The sequence below is a fragment of the Hippichthys cyanospilos genome, chromosome 1 (genome assembly GCF_059441005.1).
Source record: "Hippichthys cyanospilos isolate Australia breed blue-spotted pipefish chromosome 1, RoL_Hcya_1.0, whole genome shotgun sequence".
NCBI lineage: Eukaryota > Metazoa > Chordata > Actinopteri > Syngnathiformes > Syngnathidae > Hippichthys > Hippichthys cyanospilos.
Window position 1 is genome coordinate 34,149,561 of NC_142369.1, and position 17,853 is coordinate 34,167,413.

At 38.4% G+C, this 17,853-nt stretch overlaps 1 protein-coding gene across 1 annotated transcript in view; it reads left to right on the forward strand.

Moving 5' to 3' along the window:
• Positions 1–241: 241 nt before the first annotated feature.
• The window catches only part of LOC148430195 (protein crumbs homolog 2-like), a 31,039-nt gene continuing 13,427 nt past the window's right edge, over positions 242–17,853 (forward strand). The window contains exons 1-6 of the mRNA XM_088427316.1: positions 242–379; positions 9,504–10,199; positions 11,093–11,288; positions 14,727–14,866; positions 15,555–15,740; positions 15,841–15,954. Coding sequence (XP_088283442.1) covers positions 310–379; positions 9,504–10,199; positions 11,093–11,288; positions 14,727–14,866; positions 15,555–15,740; positions 15,841–15,954 — 1,402 coding nt within the window. The 5' untranslated portion in view covers positions 242–309. The remainder of the gene's footprint in view (positions 380–9,503; positions 10,200–11,092; positions 11,289–14,726; positions 14,867–15,554; positions 15,741–15,840; positions 15,955–17,853) is intronic.

Here is a 17,853-nt window from a genome sequence, read left to right on the forward strand (position 1 = left end):
GGGTGGAGTTCAATCCTGAGCTCCACTTCATGTTTTCTTTCAGCCACTCTCTGCTCGGGTGATTATTCTGATTTACTCTGTCCCAGTTTGTTCCCCAGAGAGACTACTTGCGCACTCATGCCAATTGGTCAAACAAATACAGCACACAACAGACACAAGTGGCCAAAGTGGCCAGACATGGAGGAACTGGCACTCACTCTCAGCTAACTTTGGGAGCATAGATGGAGCGCAGAAGTGTTCTGGATGGAGACCCTGAGGAGTGACAGCGTAGTGCGACACTGACGGGAAAGCTCTGCAGCCTGCATTGCCATGGAGTTAGGAAAAGTTTGGGCCAGACATCAGAGGACCCTGCTGATCACCATGATGATGTTCAAACTGGGTAAGGGTGTACATGTACTTTACACAATGTACTTTTATCATTGTTTTATTTTCATTCCAAAGCATATGCAGCAACAATTTATTGTTGTCATTTTAGGTTCATTGGTAATAATCGTACTTTTTATTCGTATAGTGCATTAGTCCTCAAAGATAGCCTACGTTAAGAGAATCAGAAATTGAAATGTGTTGAAGCATCATGGATGCATCGATGATGCACCGCCTCCAGCCACTGCAGCATCAATTTACTATGATAGTTCAAGCCTTTGAGTTGTAACTGCAAAAGATTCTAAAGTTTTTGCAACATCCGCTTAACCATTTTATTAATAAGGCATCTAATTAGCAATATTATCCCCTGGACTACCTCCACTAGTCCCATGGTGTGTGCGGGGGTTGGTGGTGGGATTTTGCTGGGCGACCTCTCCACCTTTTGAATACCACGCTGACCCATTTTCCCCGTGACCCTCATTTGTGTGCAGCGTCTGAAGCTCATTTAAACGGTGGCGAATCGAAGGCAGGGAGCTGGGTGGCATTGTTAAAGATTACCATGGTAACGAGCTGAGCGTCCGGCTGCACTGCAGCACATTTCTTTCTTGTCTCAGTGTAAAATGGGGGTGGTGATGGGAATTAAGGCACATGGCTAGTGACCTGGCACCATCAGCTATGAAGGAATTAACGATGAATAAACCCTGGTTATGTTACGTGTAAAGCGTACTGTGAGAAAAAAACTGCTAAAACAAAACAACTGGAAAGGTTTGATGGGGTACACATAAAAACAATCTTACATACAAGAAAAGCCTTCAGGAAAGAGGGTACAAAGCACAAACCTCCCTCTTCCCTTAGGACCTTCCCTTCCCTTATGGCTGCCTTCTGCAGATGACTCAGTCAAGTACAGGTGCATTAGATCCTTTCAGCATAAAACTCTGACTAATCCAAGTTGAATGTGCTCTGAAGGAAAAAAGAGATACATGACGCTCGATGCAATGCTCAAAAAGTAAGCAACAATAGTGTCAGAAATTATTGTTTTTCTACGTGAAAATACTGAATGTAAACCTGAAATGAATGAAGTTGAATTAAATGCATTGCCATATCATTATGTCACATCATTCAAATCAGACACAAGATTAGATATGGAACTACATTGACTATGCAGTTTACACAAGGAACAAAAGCACGCATGCCATTGTCTGACTCAATGTGTAACCGTGACTGAGTCAGAGGATTTGGGCATTTTTGTATAAAGCAAAGCAGCCACCTGCTGGGGGTACTTTAGAGCACAAAGCTGAACCCAGAAGACCTGCCAGTGGCTGAATAAAATAGCTCAGAGCTCAACTTTTTGGCTGGCGGCTATCTCCCTGTCTGTCACGGTACTACTGTTTCTTTTGTCTCTGATTCCATTGCAGTGACAGTGAACATCACCATGCATTAAAGTGGGTTGTGATATATTCTACCAATGTAATTATATTTACCGACGTAATTACATCATCAGTACTTACATTACAAATTTTACAGAGGATATTGGTCATTCCAGAATTGGAGGACATTTTACATCCCACCCAACACATTTTAAATAATCCACTTACAAGATACCAAAATATGTAGTTTCTCAGTAAACTTACTTGTCCCGAGACCAAATCTAAAGTTATCTTTAGTTGTAAATATGATAAAGAGGTCCCTAAGATTACACTTTTTCTTGTCCCACTCATTTTGAACTCAATTGAAACAGTTCAAATGGAATTTCAATTGATTTATTTTATTTTATTTTTTTATGTCATAACCATTTGTTTCTTGACACTGTGGGAACTTTTCAAATAATAATTGTTATTGGATGTATGTCCCACAACATGTCCTACAACATGTAACCATAAAAATGTTTGCATGGAAGAGGAAGAGGAAGAGGAAATCAGGAAATAACACGAATCACTTCCCAAAGAAAACAAAAAACAACAACAACAACAACAAGACATTTTTTTTCTTATTTACATTATAGTAAGTTTTTCCTCTTGGTCCACAGTAACAGCTAGCCAAACAAATACTTTTCTACGTTTCTACTCCTGAAAGAAAGCTAACATTAGCACAGATTAGCAAATCCTGCAACACTATTACTGATTGGAGTTTATTTATTTTATTAAAAAACCATGTATTGACTCATACCATTGATTTGTAAACTATTCAAGCCTATGATAATTGATCACCTATTACTGATGAATATGCAGCAGAAAATTAAAAAAGTGAAGGTTTACTTTTACAAGAGTTTTGAAGCCAAAATGTCCTCCAATTCTGAATTGACCGAAGTACAGTACACCATCGTTAGTTTGACAAGTGCTCAGTTACAACTGTGAACACATATGAATACAGTCAGGTGTTAAATCTTTGGTCATCTTTAATATTTTCATCTTTTTGGCTCTGAACATGGAGCTGAAATGCATCGAATAACTTCCACTTGGACTACAAACTTTCAGCTTTAATTTGTGAATACACTGTTCCATTGCTTTAATGTGGTTCACCTTTCATGGCTCTGCTGTTTCACAGAATTTTTTATGCATTTTTTTTGCCTGCCATTTTTGAAGGTTAGAACTTTGAGAGTGTTTAAACAGAGGAATATGAAGGAAAATGTTTAATGACGAGTTTTACAGCCCTAAACATTTACAATAAATGTAAAAAAATGAAAATATATATTTAATGTAATAAATGACAAAGACAAAGAAAACAAATACAACAAAAAAATCACAAATGGAAAAAACTATTACCAAAAAAAAACAATACTACAAACTAAAAAAAACAAACTAAAAAAAACACATCAAATATTGACATCAAATGAAAAAAATCATAACTTTTGCCCAGGGACACATACTTTCAAATCAACGTGTGTGCCTTTGACATCAAAAATTCAATCCTTGTCCATCTACTCCTTATTCAACAAAACTTGATGACTTATGATCATTTTTGACGACTCTGCCTGCCATGTTTGTTTTAATTTCATCGGAAAAAAAAACAGTCAATCGAGAAAAAAAAGAACACCTTTGTTTACATAAATGTTCTTCACCCCACGAGCCTCACGGCGTGTAAACATGATCAAGTAGATGATGACTAGATCGTTATTACAACCACGCTTCCAGGAGCAGTTCATGCTAAGTTAGCTAATGGTATGCTTTTTTCAAGCCAACCATTTCATTCGCATTCATTTGCATCATCAAGCTTACGTTAGTAGACAGATCAAGTCTATGGATTGTGCAGTGGTTCTCAAATGGTCTACCTTCAGGAGGAAAAAAAAAAACATTTTTCCCATCAAGTTGTGCGGCAAATCTTTAATTCATTCAAATTATGGTATATTTCACAGAAACATTGGATAGCGGATTTGTTTGTCCTTACAAAAATTCTGGCATCTGTTTTGTAAATTTCCTCCATCAAAACTGCCTTCTAAAAAGTGCTATATTTAGGCCTAAAACAAAGGAAACTCGACAACATTTTTTTTAGTATCAGGTCAAATATTACACAATCAGGTAACAATGAGCCATAAAATAAAGAAGCGGAAACCGAACGCTTCAGAACCTCAAGAGGAACAAATCAAACATGATGAAACTAAACAAACAAACACTTTAAGTAAAAAGTGCCCTTTTTTTCATTTTTATTTATTCTTTTCGCCAAAGTTGAATTTTATATCAGTGGCTGTGATATGAACATGATGATGACGGACGCTACTTAAAGATTCATCCTGTTTCAAATATATTTTACTGTGACATTTGTTAATATCTGTTGTTGTTTTTTGCTCACATCTTGTAAATGCAGTTTGAACCTTAGACAAACTTTGTCCTTTTTATTGCTCAATTTTTGGGACTCCAAACATTTCTGTTGGGACCCATAGTTTTTTTCGTATTGCGAGTGAGGACTGTCTTGAAAAAAAAAAAAAAAAAAACCCTCTATTTCATGGATTTCACCTACTGTGAGTATTTTTTTTAATGTAACTCCAGTGATAAATGAATGAGCACTATATTTAAATCCGAACCTAGTGAGCGCAGTTTATATGAACACGCATATGCCTGACAGGATTGGGTCCCAAATGTAATGGGAAAAATTGACATTAAATCAATTTTCCATCAATACTACAGTCAATTACAGCTTGAAGTTTGGAATGTGTAGGCATCGTCCGATGCTGACGTTCATCCTTGGTGATGCTGTGCCAGGCCTGAAAAGAAAATGCCTTCAGTGGCTTTTGTAGTATTTTCCCATCGTCTACAACAAGTGAAAAGGCACACTCAGAATAAAAAAATAAAAAAATAAATTAAAAAAAATAAATTAGGTGAAAAAAGTGAGCAACCTACTACTTGGGTCAATCTGATAATCAATTTGCTATTTTGTAAATATGACCCAACATTGAGGGGTTGTTTCGTTTAAAAAACAAACTAAAAAAACAACAAAAAACAAGGTCATTTTGCGTGTTTTTTGCCTCAAAAACATTCCAAAAAGAAAGTTTGATCATATTGTCCCAAGTAGTGGAGCAACCCACTTTTTGACCCAAAATGTTTTTTTTTTGTTTTTTTTTGACCCAACGTGATTGACTTGGCCATTGTATAGCCTCAAGAAAATGCCCCATCCAATGATGCATTTGGGGAAATGTGAGTAGATAATACTATAAGCAGTAAATAATAGACAACAAAATCAATCTTCACATCGTCTATAAATACATGATAATCAGTTCCATTAAGCCAATGATGTCCACGGCATGGAAATATCACCAACATACCACCGGCATGCTGCACTGGTAATGCAAGGTAAAGGTAGAGCAAGGTCGTAATGGATTCATCTGGGTGAATTGACAACATTGATCCAGACCAGAAATCCTGGAGAGCAAACAAGTCTCCCTGAAAGATCAAGTCAGAGTTGCAAAGAAGATACCCACTCCCTATTTCTTTCCCTTTACTACATCGTCGATCATCATTGCCAAATTACCGTATTCATTTCACATTGGGTTGACCTGCAAATACACCCAAAATGGGGAAAAAGTTCTACATAGCAGTGCGGAATGATCCTCTAGCAGGGACACGGTGCCGTCTGGACAGTGTCAGTCGCCAAACAACTTTTACCTGCTGGCAGTGACCAGCTCTTCTCAGTGTTATCACTGAGCTGATATAGTGGTACCAGTCAGTGCCACGGATCAAGCTTGTCTCACCATAACCATGATCTACAGCGTGCCCTTTGATTCTGGGGGTTGGGCTATGTTTAGGAGGTGCTGTTATCATCGCCTTGGAATGTGCGAGTGCTTGATGGGGTCTGGATGGAGGGGTGTAGCGTGAAAAGATCCTTGCAGCCACTGTCAGCTTGACTCTAATCTGGAGATCAATGATAATGCAAGTGGAGCAGTTTAAAGTATATCTTACTCCAAAAGATTTCCTCTGTACAGGTGTACGGGGTGGTCTCTAGTATGATTTAAAGATGTGTATCTCACCCTCTGTGTAAAGTGGAGGCTCAGGAGGATGTGAAGAGATGATGCAAGGGGAAGGAAATGACACATCTTGAAAGCTTCAGGCTGAGATAAGAGGGAAGAAACATAAACAATTCAACACCTTCATCACAAGTTAATTAACACACAAGGCGGTATTCAATCTACTCGTGAAATATTGCAGCCCCACTGATTCCTTTACACCACTCACATTAAAACCTAATCTTTGAAGTTACAGTATATGTCTTGAAATGTGTCCTGCATGAGAAGTGCACGCAAGGATCTGATGTGAAGCGGTGTAGCTAATAAAAGTGATAACATTAGACTATGGGTAAAAGTAGTGGAAAATCAATCATGTTTGTGTTTAGTGGAAAACAGTATGGATGTATTGTTTCTGTATTCTGATGTTTGGCTTGCCAGCTCCTATTTGTTGAATTATGCCATTGAGCGCCTTTCACAATAACTTCAAGACAAACTATTAACCACTTTTGAAAGAGGAAAACCTTTCTTGGACAAAACGGGGGAGGTTTCAAAGTGGTGTTGTCAATGTGTTGTTAATCTTTCATGTTTTTCCTATACTGCTTCATCAGAGTCGTGATTGAGCTGGAGTCTATCCCTGGGTTGGGTAGACAAAAACTCTTATTTTAACCATCCAATTCAATATAACTGCAAACTGTAAACTAAATGCATTGCAGCCGTAATTATCCTGTATTGATCATGAAATGTGACTTTAAAGAAGCAGAACAAGCCTAACCAAACCACCAAATTCACAGTTTCCTGCAGAAACAGCTACCTTTTGGATGTTGATGGGCGATGGGTTACTCTTGGTAAACCTATGATACCTTTGGTAAAATCAAAACTTGAATCTAATATGCCTTTTCAGATTTATATAAGCAATTCATAGAAATACTGTTTTAAAGACTCCCTGTCAGGTATTACAGCATGATGTCTTTACAACACCACATTTGACCTAAATCAGTAACCAATACAGTGCAGATAGACAATGTCGTAAGATTTTATTTGCGTTATAAAAAAATGCCACTTATTCACTTGTTCACTGGACCAAACCTTAAAAAGAGGAATCTGTTGTTTTTGTGTTATCAGTAAATGCATTTATAGTTTAAAGTTACCATTACCTACATTGATCTTATCCCGACACTTACAAACAGTACTTTTTTTTTTTTCCCTTGTGTGTGTTACTTCCAGTGGTGGGCTGTCCAGGCCAACAAGGCCTTCTCTGCTAGCCTAAAATAACCTGATATTATCATAACTATATTAAACTAAAATAATAACTATAATAAAAGTCAATTTCATTTTACATTTTTTTTTCTAAATATATATAATTTATATGTAAAAATATTCTCCATGTTCTGTTCTTTCCATGTAATTTTATATCCATTTGGTTACTCTCCTTGCAGTGCTGTAGTTCAGTATTGGAGTTTTTGGCCAATTCTAATTTAGCCAACTTGTGTCGGTACGCTGTGTGAAATCTGCCTTCGCCAGAAGCCAGGGTATTCGCATTAACACGGCGCGGGCTTCTGCGCAAGCACAGATGGATATGTCAGTGGCCCTAATGTCTAATAGACAGCTGTAAGTCAAATGAGCCATAAAATCGCCCTCTAGAGGCCTCTCGTTGAACGTGACATGACTGGATGCACACTGCATGAAGGCGGTGCGATATTGATCCACCATGTTTAATGTTGGAAGTAGTTAAATAAAGTTATTGATTAAACAAAAAAAAACAACAAAAAAAGGAAAAAAAAACATGTTGCTCAACCTTAAGCTAACGACCATTAGGCATGGACCGCTGACATTTACCAGAAAATTTAAATGGTAAATGGACTTTCACTTACATAGCACTTTTCTACCTTAGGTACTCAAAGCGCTTTACACTAACTAGTCATTTATCTACTGATGACAAACATCAGGAGCAATTGGGGGTTCAGTGTCTTGCTCAAGGACACTTCAACATGGTCTGGATGGTCGGGGATCGAACCCACAGCCTGTCAGCTGGGAGACGACCACTCCACCACTGAGCCATGTCGCCCCCATTTGCTTTTTTTTTTTTTTTTTTAAACCCACAATGCCTGAAGAAGAATAAAACGGAAATTGGACTGACGTGACTTTCAGCATTGGTGTCCATGTCAATACAAAAGGGTTTATTATTGGATATGAAACACAGACACTCTACAAGCAAGTCATTGAAGTCTTTCTGAGGAAAGAAGGAAGAATAGATTTTATATTGAAAGAAGTCGGAGACACACTTTTTTTGGTGAGTCAAGCATTTGATTTATTTTTTTTCATTTTTAATATGTTTTCGTAATTTTATCTTGTTCACATTCAATTAGTGGTAAAAAAATAAAATGATATTCTTATATTTAAGTGCGATTTGTAATTTAGCATACAATTTTGTTGAAGCTTGCCTGCTTTTGGTCTCACGTTCTGTCTGGATTTTTCCTGTTGTGACTTTATTTTGTGGAGTTTGCCTTATTTTGCTTTTGGGTTCGTGTTGTTTTTCTGTGGCGACTGTCATTAGTGTAATTTGTGTCACCTGTCATGAGCGTGCTCCGGCTCTAGTGTAGCTCTAGTGCATTGTGTTTCACCCAGCTTCTGCGAGTAATAAATCGTTCTATTGAGCCCATCTCATTTTGCCTCCCTGCATTTTGGATTCATCTTCCCACATCCGTTGCCAACATTCCGCACCAACATGACACATGGTGGACTTCATAAAACTTCATAAAACTTCATTATTAATTATTTTAAGATCTGGCAGTATCACATATATTGACAAGTTTTGATTGCTGATGCGGGTTTATTGATATTTAAATGCCTGTGTAGCCCAGTAATGCGTATGTGCGCTTCTGAGGGGGCCGAGTCACTGAAGGCCAAAGTGTGCAACGCACAGACCGCCACTGGTATTTTCTGTAGACAGAACTGCATGGACATATGCTAATTTTAGTTATCTAATACGTTTACTTTTCACACCATCTGCCGTGACTTAAGTCAGAAGGAAAGATAAGATTTTTTTTCCTTTCATTACCAGATTGGTTCCTAAGCACCTTGAAAGGTCAGAGTTACAGGTAGCCCCCTACATAAGCCACGTGCTAATACAGCTAAAGCTTATGAGGGTCCATACATAACCAAACGATGAGACATTCACTTATAGGAACAACCACAGTTTTCTTATTGCTCATTGAAAGTGAAGGAAAATGTACTGTAGATGCTTGAGTCTAATGATGTGACTTAAGAGCATTTGTTATTTTGTGCTTTAACGAGTAGCTGCGTTTTTGTTGGGTGGAAAATGTCAGTGCTGTTCCACTGTTTTTGGCGGTACGTGTCACCAAAGCGAGAGAGATGACTCAATAAGATTGGAGGTTCCGCGCCAATGGACGAAATTACAGCTTTTCAAAATAGTTAGTGTGACCTCTTGCACACAGTGATCACAACATCTTTGAAACACACACCCGCAAACGAGCCAAAACTTGTTTTGGTTTCAACTCTTGTGAAAGTGCTTTTTCCAGTAAATAAAGTTCAATTGAGACATGAAATATAATTAGTTTCAGTTAGGTAGTCTTCGACATGTCCAGTTTTTCATAGATACTGTTTGTAGTGTATTATTTGTAATGTTGTATCGCATATAAAATTGTGCGAATAAATCCTCAGTATCATTATGTCATTCAATTTGCAGGCCTTCTGTGCACAGCGGCAGCCGACAAGTGTCTCTCATCACCTTGCAACAACGGTGCCACATGCCTCGAGCATCTGGGTGACTATGTTTGCCTTTGTCCCAAAGGACCAGTGTGGTACATGGGCAAAAATTGCGACGAGCTGTATGACGCTTGCATCTTGGCACCTTGCGCCAACTGTACCAGCAGTCCTGGAACTGGCAATTTCACATGTCACTGTCCGGATGGATTCACAGGCCTCAACTGCACCCAGGATATAGATGAGTGTGAAAGCAACCCCTGTAAAGGTATCAGGTCCTACTGTGTCAACAGAATCGGTTTCTATTCATGCCACTGTCCTCATGGGTTTGGAGGCGAATACTGCGAGTTTGATGTCACCACATGCTCAGAAGAAACATGCCACAAAAGTGGAACCTGCATTGACATTCCTGACGTTGGACATCTTTGTGAGTGTGATGCTGGATATCAAGGAGCCAACTGTGAAGAAAACATCGATGAATGCGAGTCCATGCCCTGTCAAAACGGTGCCATTTGTAAAGATGGCGTCAATGGCTACCAGTGTTTCTGTGTGCCAGGATTTCAAGGCTCCCACTGTGACTTGGACATAAATGAGTGTGCTTCCCAACCATGTCAAAATAACGCTACATGTTCGGATGAAGTGGACAATTACAGATGTGATTGTACTGAAGGCTTCAAAGGTAGGGTTCAGATTAATGTAGTTCTGTAAAAAAAAGCTTGATTTATAAGTACTTTTCTTGGTGTGTGGGAGAAAACCGGAGTGCTTGGAGAGAACATTTAAACTCCATACAGGAAGGTCGGGGCGCGCTGAACGTGGGACTCTGAACTGTAAGGCAGTTGGTGTTCTTCCACCAAGCCACCCTTATGTCCATCCATCCATCCATCCATCCATCCATCCATCCATCCATCCATGCATCCAAACCACTCATCCATTTTTTCATAGCCACTTATCCTCACGAGGGTCACAGGTGTGCTGGTGACTATCCCAGCAGATCGGGCAGTTAGTTGGGGGACACCCAGAACTAGTTGCCAGCCAATCACAGGACTCAGAGGGACGAACAAGCATTAATGCACTCAATCAACCTAAGGACAATTTAGTATGTCCAATACACCTGCCATGCATGTTTGTGGAGTCTGGGAGGAAGCAGCGGGAGAAAATGCAAACTCACACAATACACACACATTTTCTACTCTTTTCTACTCTAAAAAACTTACTTTTCATTACAAGCGTTCCCAGGCCAGCCGAGAAAAATCCTCCAGTGTATCCTAGGTCGTGCCTGGGACCGCCTCCCAGTTGAAAAATGTTTAATTTAAATGATAATTTTCATAAATGAATAATAATGACTTTCATACATCTTATATAATATTATATATATAGATATAATATTATATCTTTGACAGCCCTAATAGTACATTTTTACATTAATAAAAATACACGTCTGCTTTTGATTGAGCACCTTAGTGTACTGTGGTGCTGGTGTCTAATCTTTTCTTGTTGTTTTGAATGTTGGTGAGCAAAGATAAATTAAGTGTGTTTCCAATCTCATGTCTTGGCCCACTGCCATCTCTTTAGGGATTAACTGTGAAGTAGAGATTGATGAATGCGAAGCACATCCCTGCCTGAATGGCGCTACCTGCCGAGACTATGTTGCCATGTACACGTGTGAGTGTGCAGAGGGCTTCGAGGGTCAAAACTGTGAGACCAACATTGATGAATGTGCCAGCATGCCGTGTCTGAATGATGGAAGGTGCATTGATGGGGTTAACAGGTATGTTTCACTAACACGCAACATACCAACGCGATATTTACAACATTGTTTTTGTCGTGTGTGTGTGTGTGTGTTTTAAATAAACCAGCAGGGGTCTTCAATTTCAGTTTGATTTAAATAAAATATCAGCAATGTGTTGGTTTTTAGATATGCAATGACATGTTTTGGTGTATGCAGACCTCCAAATAATTCCAAGTTGCTCGTGCTGTACTTTTTCATACAGTAGTAAAGGTGAAACACAATTGATTGAGGGTCATTGGTAGTGTAGTGGTTCACATGATTAACCTTTTTTGTTGATAGCGTGTTATCAATTGCTGCTCAGTGTCTTATTTCCAACGAATGTATATTGTCAAGAAACCAAACAAGCATGTCATCTAAATTTGTATTGAGGGATTTGATTAATTCAGAAAGTCTCAAAAAGCTCTAAAACATTCCTCATACCATTAAATCAAACGGGAACTCTTACAATATGTAGTAGTTGTCTTGTTGTCACAGGACAACATTGATAAGGTAATAACAACATTAAAAACAATTACATAAAAAAATAAAAAAAAAAAGTATTATCAGCAAAATCTGATGGTCAGTCTCGGTCATATTCAGTCTGTTGTCCTATTTTTATACATGCGAATCAAATGTTGAGCCAGTGTAGCCTTACATGAGCTCCACTGTAGAGTTCACTGCGGATAAGAATTAACCTAATTTCTCTCTGCCATTTAAATGAGTCATTGGATGACTAGAGGTACTGGAATACTTAACACAGATCAGCTGAGTGGATGAGAAACATGAGTTTCATGTAAGTTATGTCTGGGGACGTATGAATGAATCAGTTAAATGCTGTAATACAGGGTTTTTCTAACATTTTTTCACTGTGCCCACAGTGATTTTTTATTTATTTTTTCCCGGCCAAGTTCCCCCTAATCAGCATAAAGCATTTTTTGAGACGAGGACCAAACAAACTCCTGTGCCATCAATGTCTAATTTATTACTTTACACTCGAAGTTGATTTGTAGTTGTAATTCTGTAACTATTTGGAAATGAAATGATATAGCTAAACCGGAGGTGGGCACTTTGTCAGCGGACTGTCCGTCAGTCCATCGCTGACAGATGCCCATTTTGCCGACAAACCGATGAATGACGGGAATGCTTAAAAAAAAAAAAAACAAAAACAGCAAATTAAAAATATCAGATTAGCAATTTTCATCCTTCGTCGTAATTGTTGAGATAGATTTTAGATGAGATGTCCGTCAGACGTCCGTCAGCCCGCCATGCCCCTTTTTGCTTACTGTAATATAGTTCAACTGACTTGGAGGTTTAGCTGCTGTATTGCGGCATCTTGATACTACAAATTACAATCAGCCAGCAGTCAGTGTGACAATAGTCACTTTACAGCACCACCAAGCAGTGGAGAAATAGGTTCAGTTGACTGAATGAACTGGGTTGGTACAATTCACTACATGTCATTCACAGCTATAACACAGGTGTTTTTTCCATTGATTTATTTTTTAGTAGCTCCCTTTCTTAATCCTGGTTTTAGGTTTCTCGCTGAGCATTCTAGGATGCATTAATTTTTTTGATTGGCTTTTGGCTAGGAAATGCAAGCTAGATGTTTTTTATTCCTTAATTAAAACCTTTGTTTTTTTAATTATTATTATTTTTTTTTAGTAAACTCAACCTCAGCAATTCTTCGTTTCACTTGTAGTGTATGTGAAAGATGAAATTTAGACAAATGTTAATGAAGATGATAACCGACATCAACCAGTTGAACATCATGTAAAGCATGATAATGCCATCCAGTGGACATGATTACTAATTGCACTCTTGTCCCCGGTATTGATGGTGTATTATAGCCTATTACAGTGATCCTTCCTACTTCACGGTCTCAGATATCGTGGTTTCAGTGCTTCGCAGGTTTTTCCAGGAAAAATTAAAAATATTTCAAACTAAAAAATAGTTTAAAAATGCGCAAAATGGAAAAAAAATGAAAACAGCAAAAAGGTACATTATACTGTATTCATCAAATAACTAAGTAATATTAGTTAATAACTGTGTTAAGAATTCTTCAAGTGTTAGCGTTTATGACGTTTGTTATCTTATTTTGAAAGGAATGCTTTTAATTTGTTGGGTCGCGTTTCATTTCCGTTTCCTGTTTTACGTTCTCTGTGCATCATTCAGCTCGTTACGGTGACGTAGTGAATGACAACGTAAGCTCATATTTATAGTTTATTATCATTTATGTTGATAACGCACGCTACTGCCTATGTTTAGTAAGCGATGAGTGTTTATTCTGTTTATGTGTTCGTTTGTGTAGAGGTTGCACTTTATAGTTAGTAGTTGTTGCTAACCCGCTAATGTCTAATAGGCTAAAAATACAGTAAATTCATAGATTAAAGTTCGGCAAGTGTTTATATGTTAGTTTACTGACTTTAAGATTGTTGTTGATTTATTATTCAACAGATACTACATGATACACCTTACATGAGCCAAAATAAATGTGAAGTTCAACGTGATGACTTGCGTACTCTCTCACCGGAGTCTTGGTGCAGATAACCAGTCCTGAGAACAAATGCTCAACAAACTAAGTAATATTAGTTATTTAATGAATATACAATAATGTTAATAATGTTAATAAGGATAATGTAATGTTAAATAATAGGAGAAAGGAAATAAAATACGCAAAAAATACAAAACAAAAGGATTGTTTATATTGGGGCGTACAAAGAAATCTAGGAACTGATACCCTACTTCACGGGTTTCAGACTTTGCAGGGGGTTGACAACCCCCATTAACAGCGAAGTAGGGGGGATCACTGTATAGCCTTCGTGTTACACATATATTACTAGGTAGTGTTTCAATTGCAGTGTAACTATAGAACCACAGACATGGTGTTAACTTTAAGTGTAAGTACTAAAACAGAAAAAAATATTGGTATGGGCGCAAACAGAAGTAGACCAACGTTTGACGAAAGACGGAACAGAAAAAAAAAGGTTAAATGCTTTGCGGGAGGTTGGGAAAAAATACACCGATGGATTGACGGCGTTCACAATTTTGTATGGCTTGGAAATATGACTGACCGATGTGACAGAAAGGGGGCGGGGCACTGACAAACAAGGAAATGTAAGTTGCCCACCTCTGAACGAAACAAAAAAATAAGAAGGAACTTAAGAATCAACTTAATTATAAATACAAATTTGTGCACATAAAACAGTACTTCCAACAAGGTTAGGAACCACCACTTCAATGTAATGCAATATAATAAGTTGACCTCCATATTTTGATTCAATGCATTTGCTGAATATTTTTGTCGTTTATTTGCAAGTAATCGTACTTAACCCAAGCAAACTTGAGTAGCCCTGAGGACACAAATGATCATTCATACTGTACATTTATGTTGTACAAGATCGCACCAGCAATATCAACATGTGTCTTGTCTTTTCTTAGCTATATTTGTGACTGTGAGGGGACCGGCTTTGAAGGTCACAGTTGTGAGGAGGATATTCTTGAATGTGCTTCAGGTCCATGCCAACATGGAGGCACTTGCTTGGAGGGGATCAACCAGTACAATTGCCTTTGTTGGCCAGGTATACCATTTTCTGTGCTATGACTGCAGCTGAGTTTTGTTCATTTAAAAAAAAAAAAAAAAAAAATTTACAAAAGTTTTCTTTGCCATATATTTCATTAGTCATTTGTTGTTAACTAATAATAATGGAACTTCACAACCAACAGCATGAAATGATGCCATGCAAAATAATAATGTATTCTGGCTAATTTGGCTTAATAAATTTGTAGACTGCCGTTTCCCACACATAAATCTACATCAATATTAGAATGAAATACTTTGGGGTCAGAAGGGGTCAAAAGAGTAGGGTTATGTGATCTGTGGAAACAGTAACGGTAACTCAGTTCTGTATTCATCTCTGTAAGATTATGGTAATAATAAAAGCCACCCCACTCGAAGTGAATGCAAATGCCTTACTATTTGCTCATAATCACATTTGTAATATTTGAATGATCCAGGTTGTACTTTTAACCAAGGTTTTGATTTTGCTTCATTCCACCTTCAAACTATGGATTACATTTGGACAATACATAATAGTACCAGATGACTCAGATTCACACGCTATTACAGAAACACAAAGGAAACACAATGAAACAAAACTTATACAGTGTTCGATAAACGGGCCTTAGCAAATTATATTTGAGGAGCACTGCCTTCTACACAGGAAGTCGTCATGGTTTTGTAAATTGATTTATTCTTCATGGTTTCAGGTTACAGTGGAGAGAACTGCCAGGTAGATGAAGATGAGTGTGAGCAGTACCCCTGTGAAAATAATGGTGAATGCTTCCAGCGCTCAGATGTTGAGCACTATGGGGTGCTTCCTGAGCTCAGCGCAGCCAACTTTTCCTATGAAGAAGCAGCTGGATTCATTTGTCACTGTCAACCTGGATTCGCAGGTAAGCCCCCCCCCCCCCCCCCCCCCCCCCCACACACACACACACACACACACACACACACATTGTCTTGTCAGCAAAGTGATGTGGACACGTTTTACAGGTGAAAACTGCTCTGTCAATGTGGACGAGTGTGTGTCTGCTCCATGTCAGCATGGAGGAAGCTGTCAGGATTTAGTCAACTCGTATCAATGTCTGTGCTCTGATGGCTTCACAGGTAGGATCATTTTTATCACTCTCAATAATAGCACATTAATTTTACCTTTGGAGTCTGAACTAAAGTTTTTGACCAATACAATATGTGTCCTTGTTTTCAAAAGATTTTCATTGATTTCATAGACTTTTGTGGTGAACACTCCACAGTTTATTCGGTGGAGATAGTGGAAGGTGACGTCATGCTCATCTCTGTGGACACGTAGCCTAGCGTAAAACATTGCACATGAGCTGAACTCCCTCAATTGGGATAGAAATAAAAAAGGTGCCATGTTTAAGCAAAGTCCAAACTCCAGCAGCTCAAATGCAGAGGAAACTGGGGAAAAAAATAAATACATAAAAACAAACAGGTTATTTAAGCATGACAAAAAGGTCTAAAGTGGAGCATGATTGACAACCATAAGGCATGAGAATCAACATTAGAATCAGACCAGCATCTGAGCATTGCAGATCACTGATCTGGATATCAACAGAAACCCACAACGGGCTCTACTTTTGCTTGAATTTGAGTTAGTCATCTGTGTCCAGCTTTTGCTTTAAATTCGCACATGAACTCACACATGCACCATGCTCGAGTAGAGAGGTTACCGTTAGGCTTTTGGCCAGAGGTGGCAGTTGTGAGTGAAAAAAGTGTGAAATGTTGCAACAAACCTTTAAAGAACACGAACATGGCGCATAATCCCTGGATTGATATTAATGTTGCCAGAAGCAGAGCGCTACAAGCCTTCAGCCATTCATTGCACCAAATGTCGGCATGAAAACATGGAACATTGGTTCTGGAATTTAGATGAAATAATGCTCCAACAAAATAGGGTGCAATATACTAATTGCTAATAACAAGTTTGTATCAGCAGGACACAAGGGCCACAGCAGAAAGGGGCACATATGGTTACTGGAGGACAACAGAAAACAACAAAGCCAATAAATGGTGCCATATGTTCAACTTGGGTATTAAACGTGGACCAGAAAGCAATTGTTAGGGGGGTGGGGGGGGGGGAGGGGGGATTATAATAAAGCTTCTTAGAAGCCTGTTTCAAATCTGCTGAAAAACAAAAGGACGTTTATCAGTATTTAAATACATTTTAGTAAATATATACAGGGTATATTGTTTTTGAACAATACGTTTGAAGTGATGAGTGGGCATGGATACATGACATGAAAAAGAAAATTAAAAGATGCATATGAAATGCCTGTCATCTCAAGTGACCATTATTAAAAAGACCACTGGATCTGGAACGCGGACCGTTATTTGGCAAATCTCTGAAGAGTGGTTAGCACGTTCATGCTTGTTGTGCCTGGATGGTGTTATCACATGCGCATTGTCAAATTGGTCGCTCCACTCCTTGAACACAGTTTGTTTGCAATGAAAACACACAGTGCCTTCATCCATGATAGTGTTGTCCGGCTTTCTCTTTTGGCCAAATGTTTCTAAATGGAAGATTTTGCCCTCTTATTACAAAAAACTTCCTACTTGACTTTGTCTTGGTCAGCCATTCTGCTATTTAAACCATGAGCAAAAGACAGCACATCTGTGACGTCACTCCCAAAAGATGTCCAAATACATGAAGAAATGAATGGTTTTAATTTATTTATCGAATACAGTACGTACTTTGTTATAATGATATATGAGGAAATATGAACATGCGGTGTCTCAAAATTGATATGCAGTGTATTGGAATATGCATGTTTTTTACTCCATCTTGAAATATTTCGATATATCGATATTATTGCCCAATGCCAACGTACATTCATGTGTGGAGTTTGCTTGTTCTCCCCGAGCCCATCTGGGTTTTTTCTGGGCACTTCGGCTTTTTACCACTCTCCAAAAACACGCATGGTATATGTATTGGACATACTAAATTGTCCTTAGGTGTGATTGGGTGCATGAATGGGTGTTCATCTG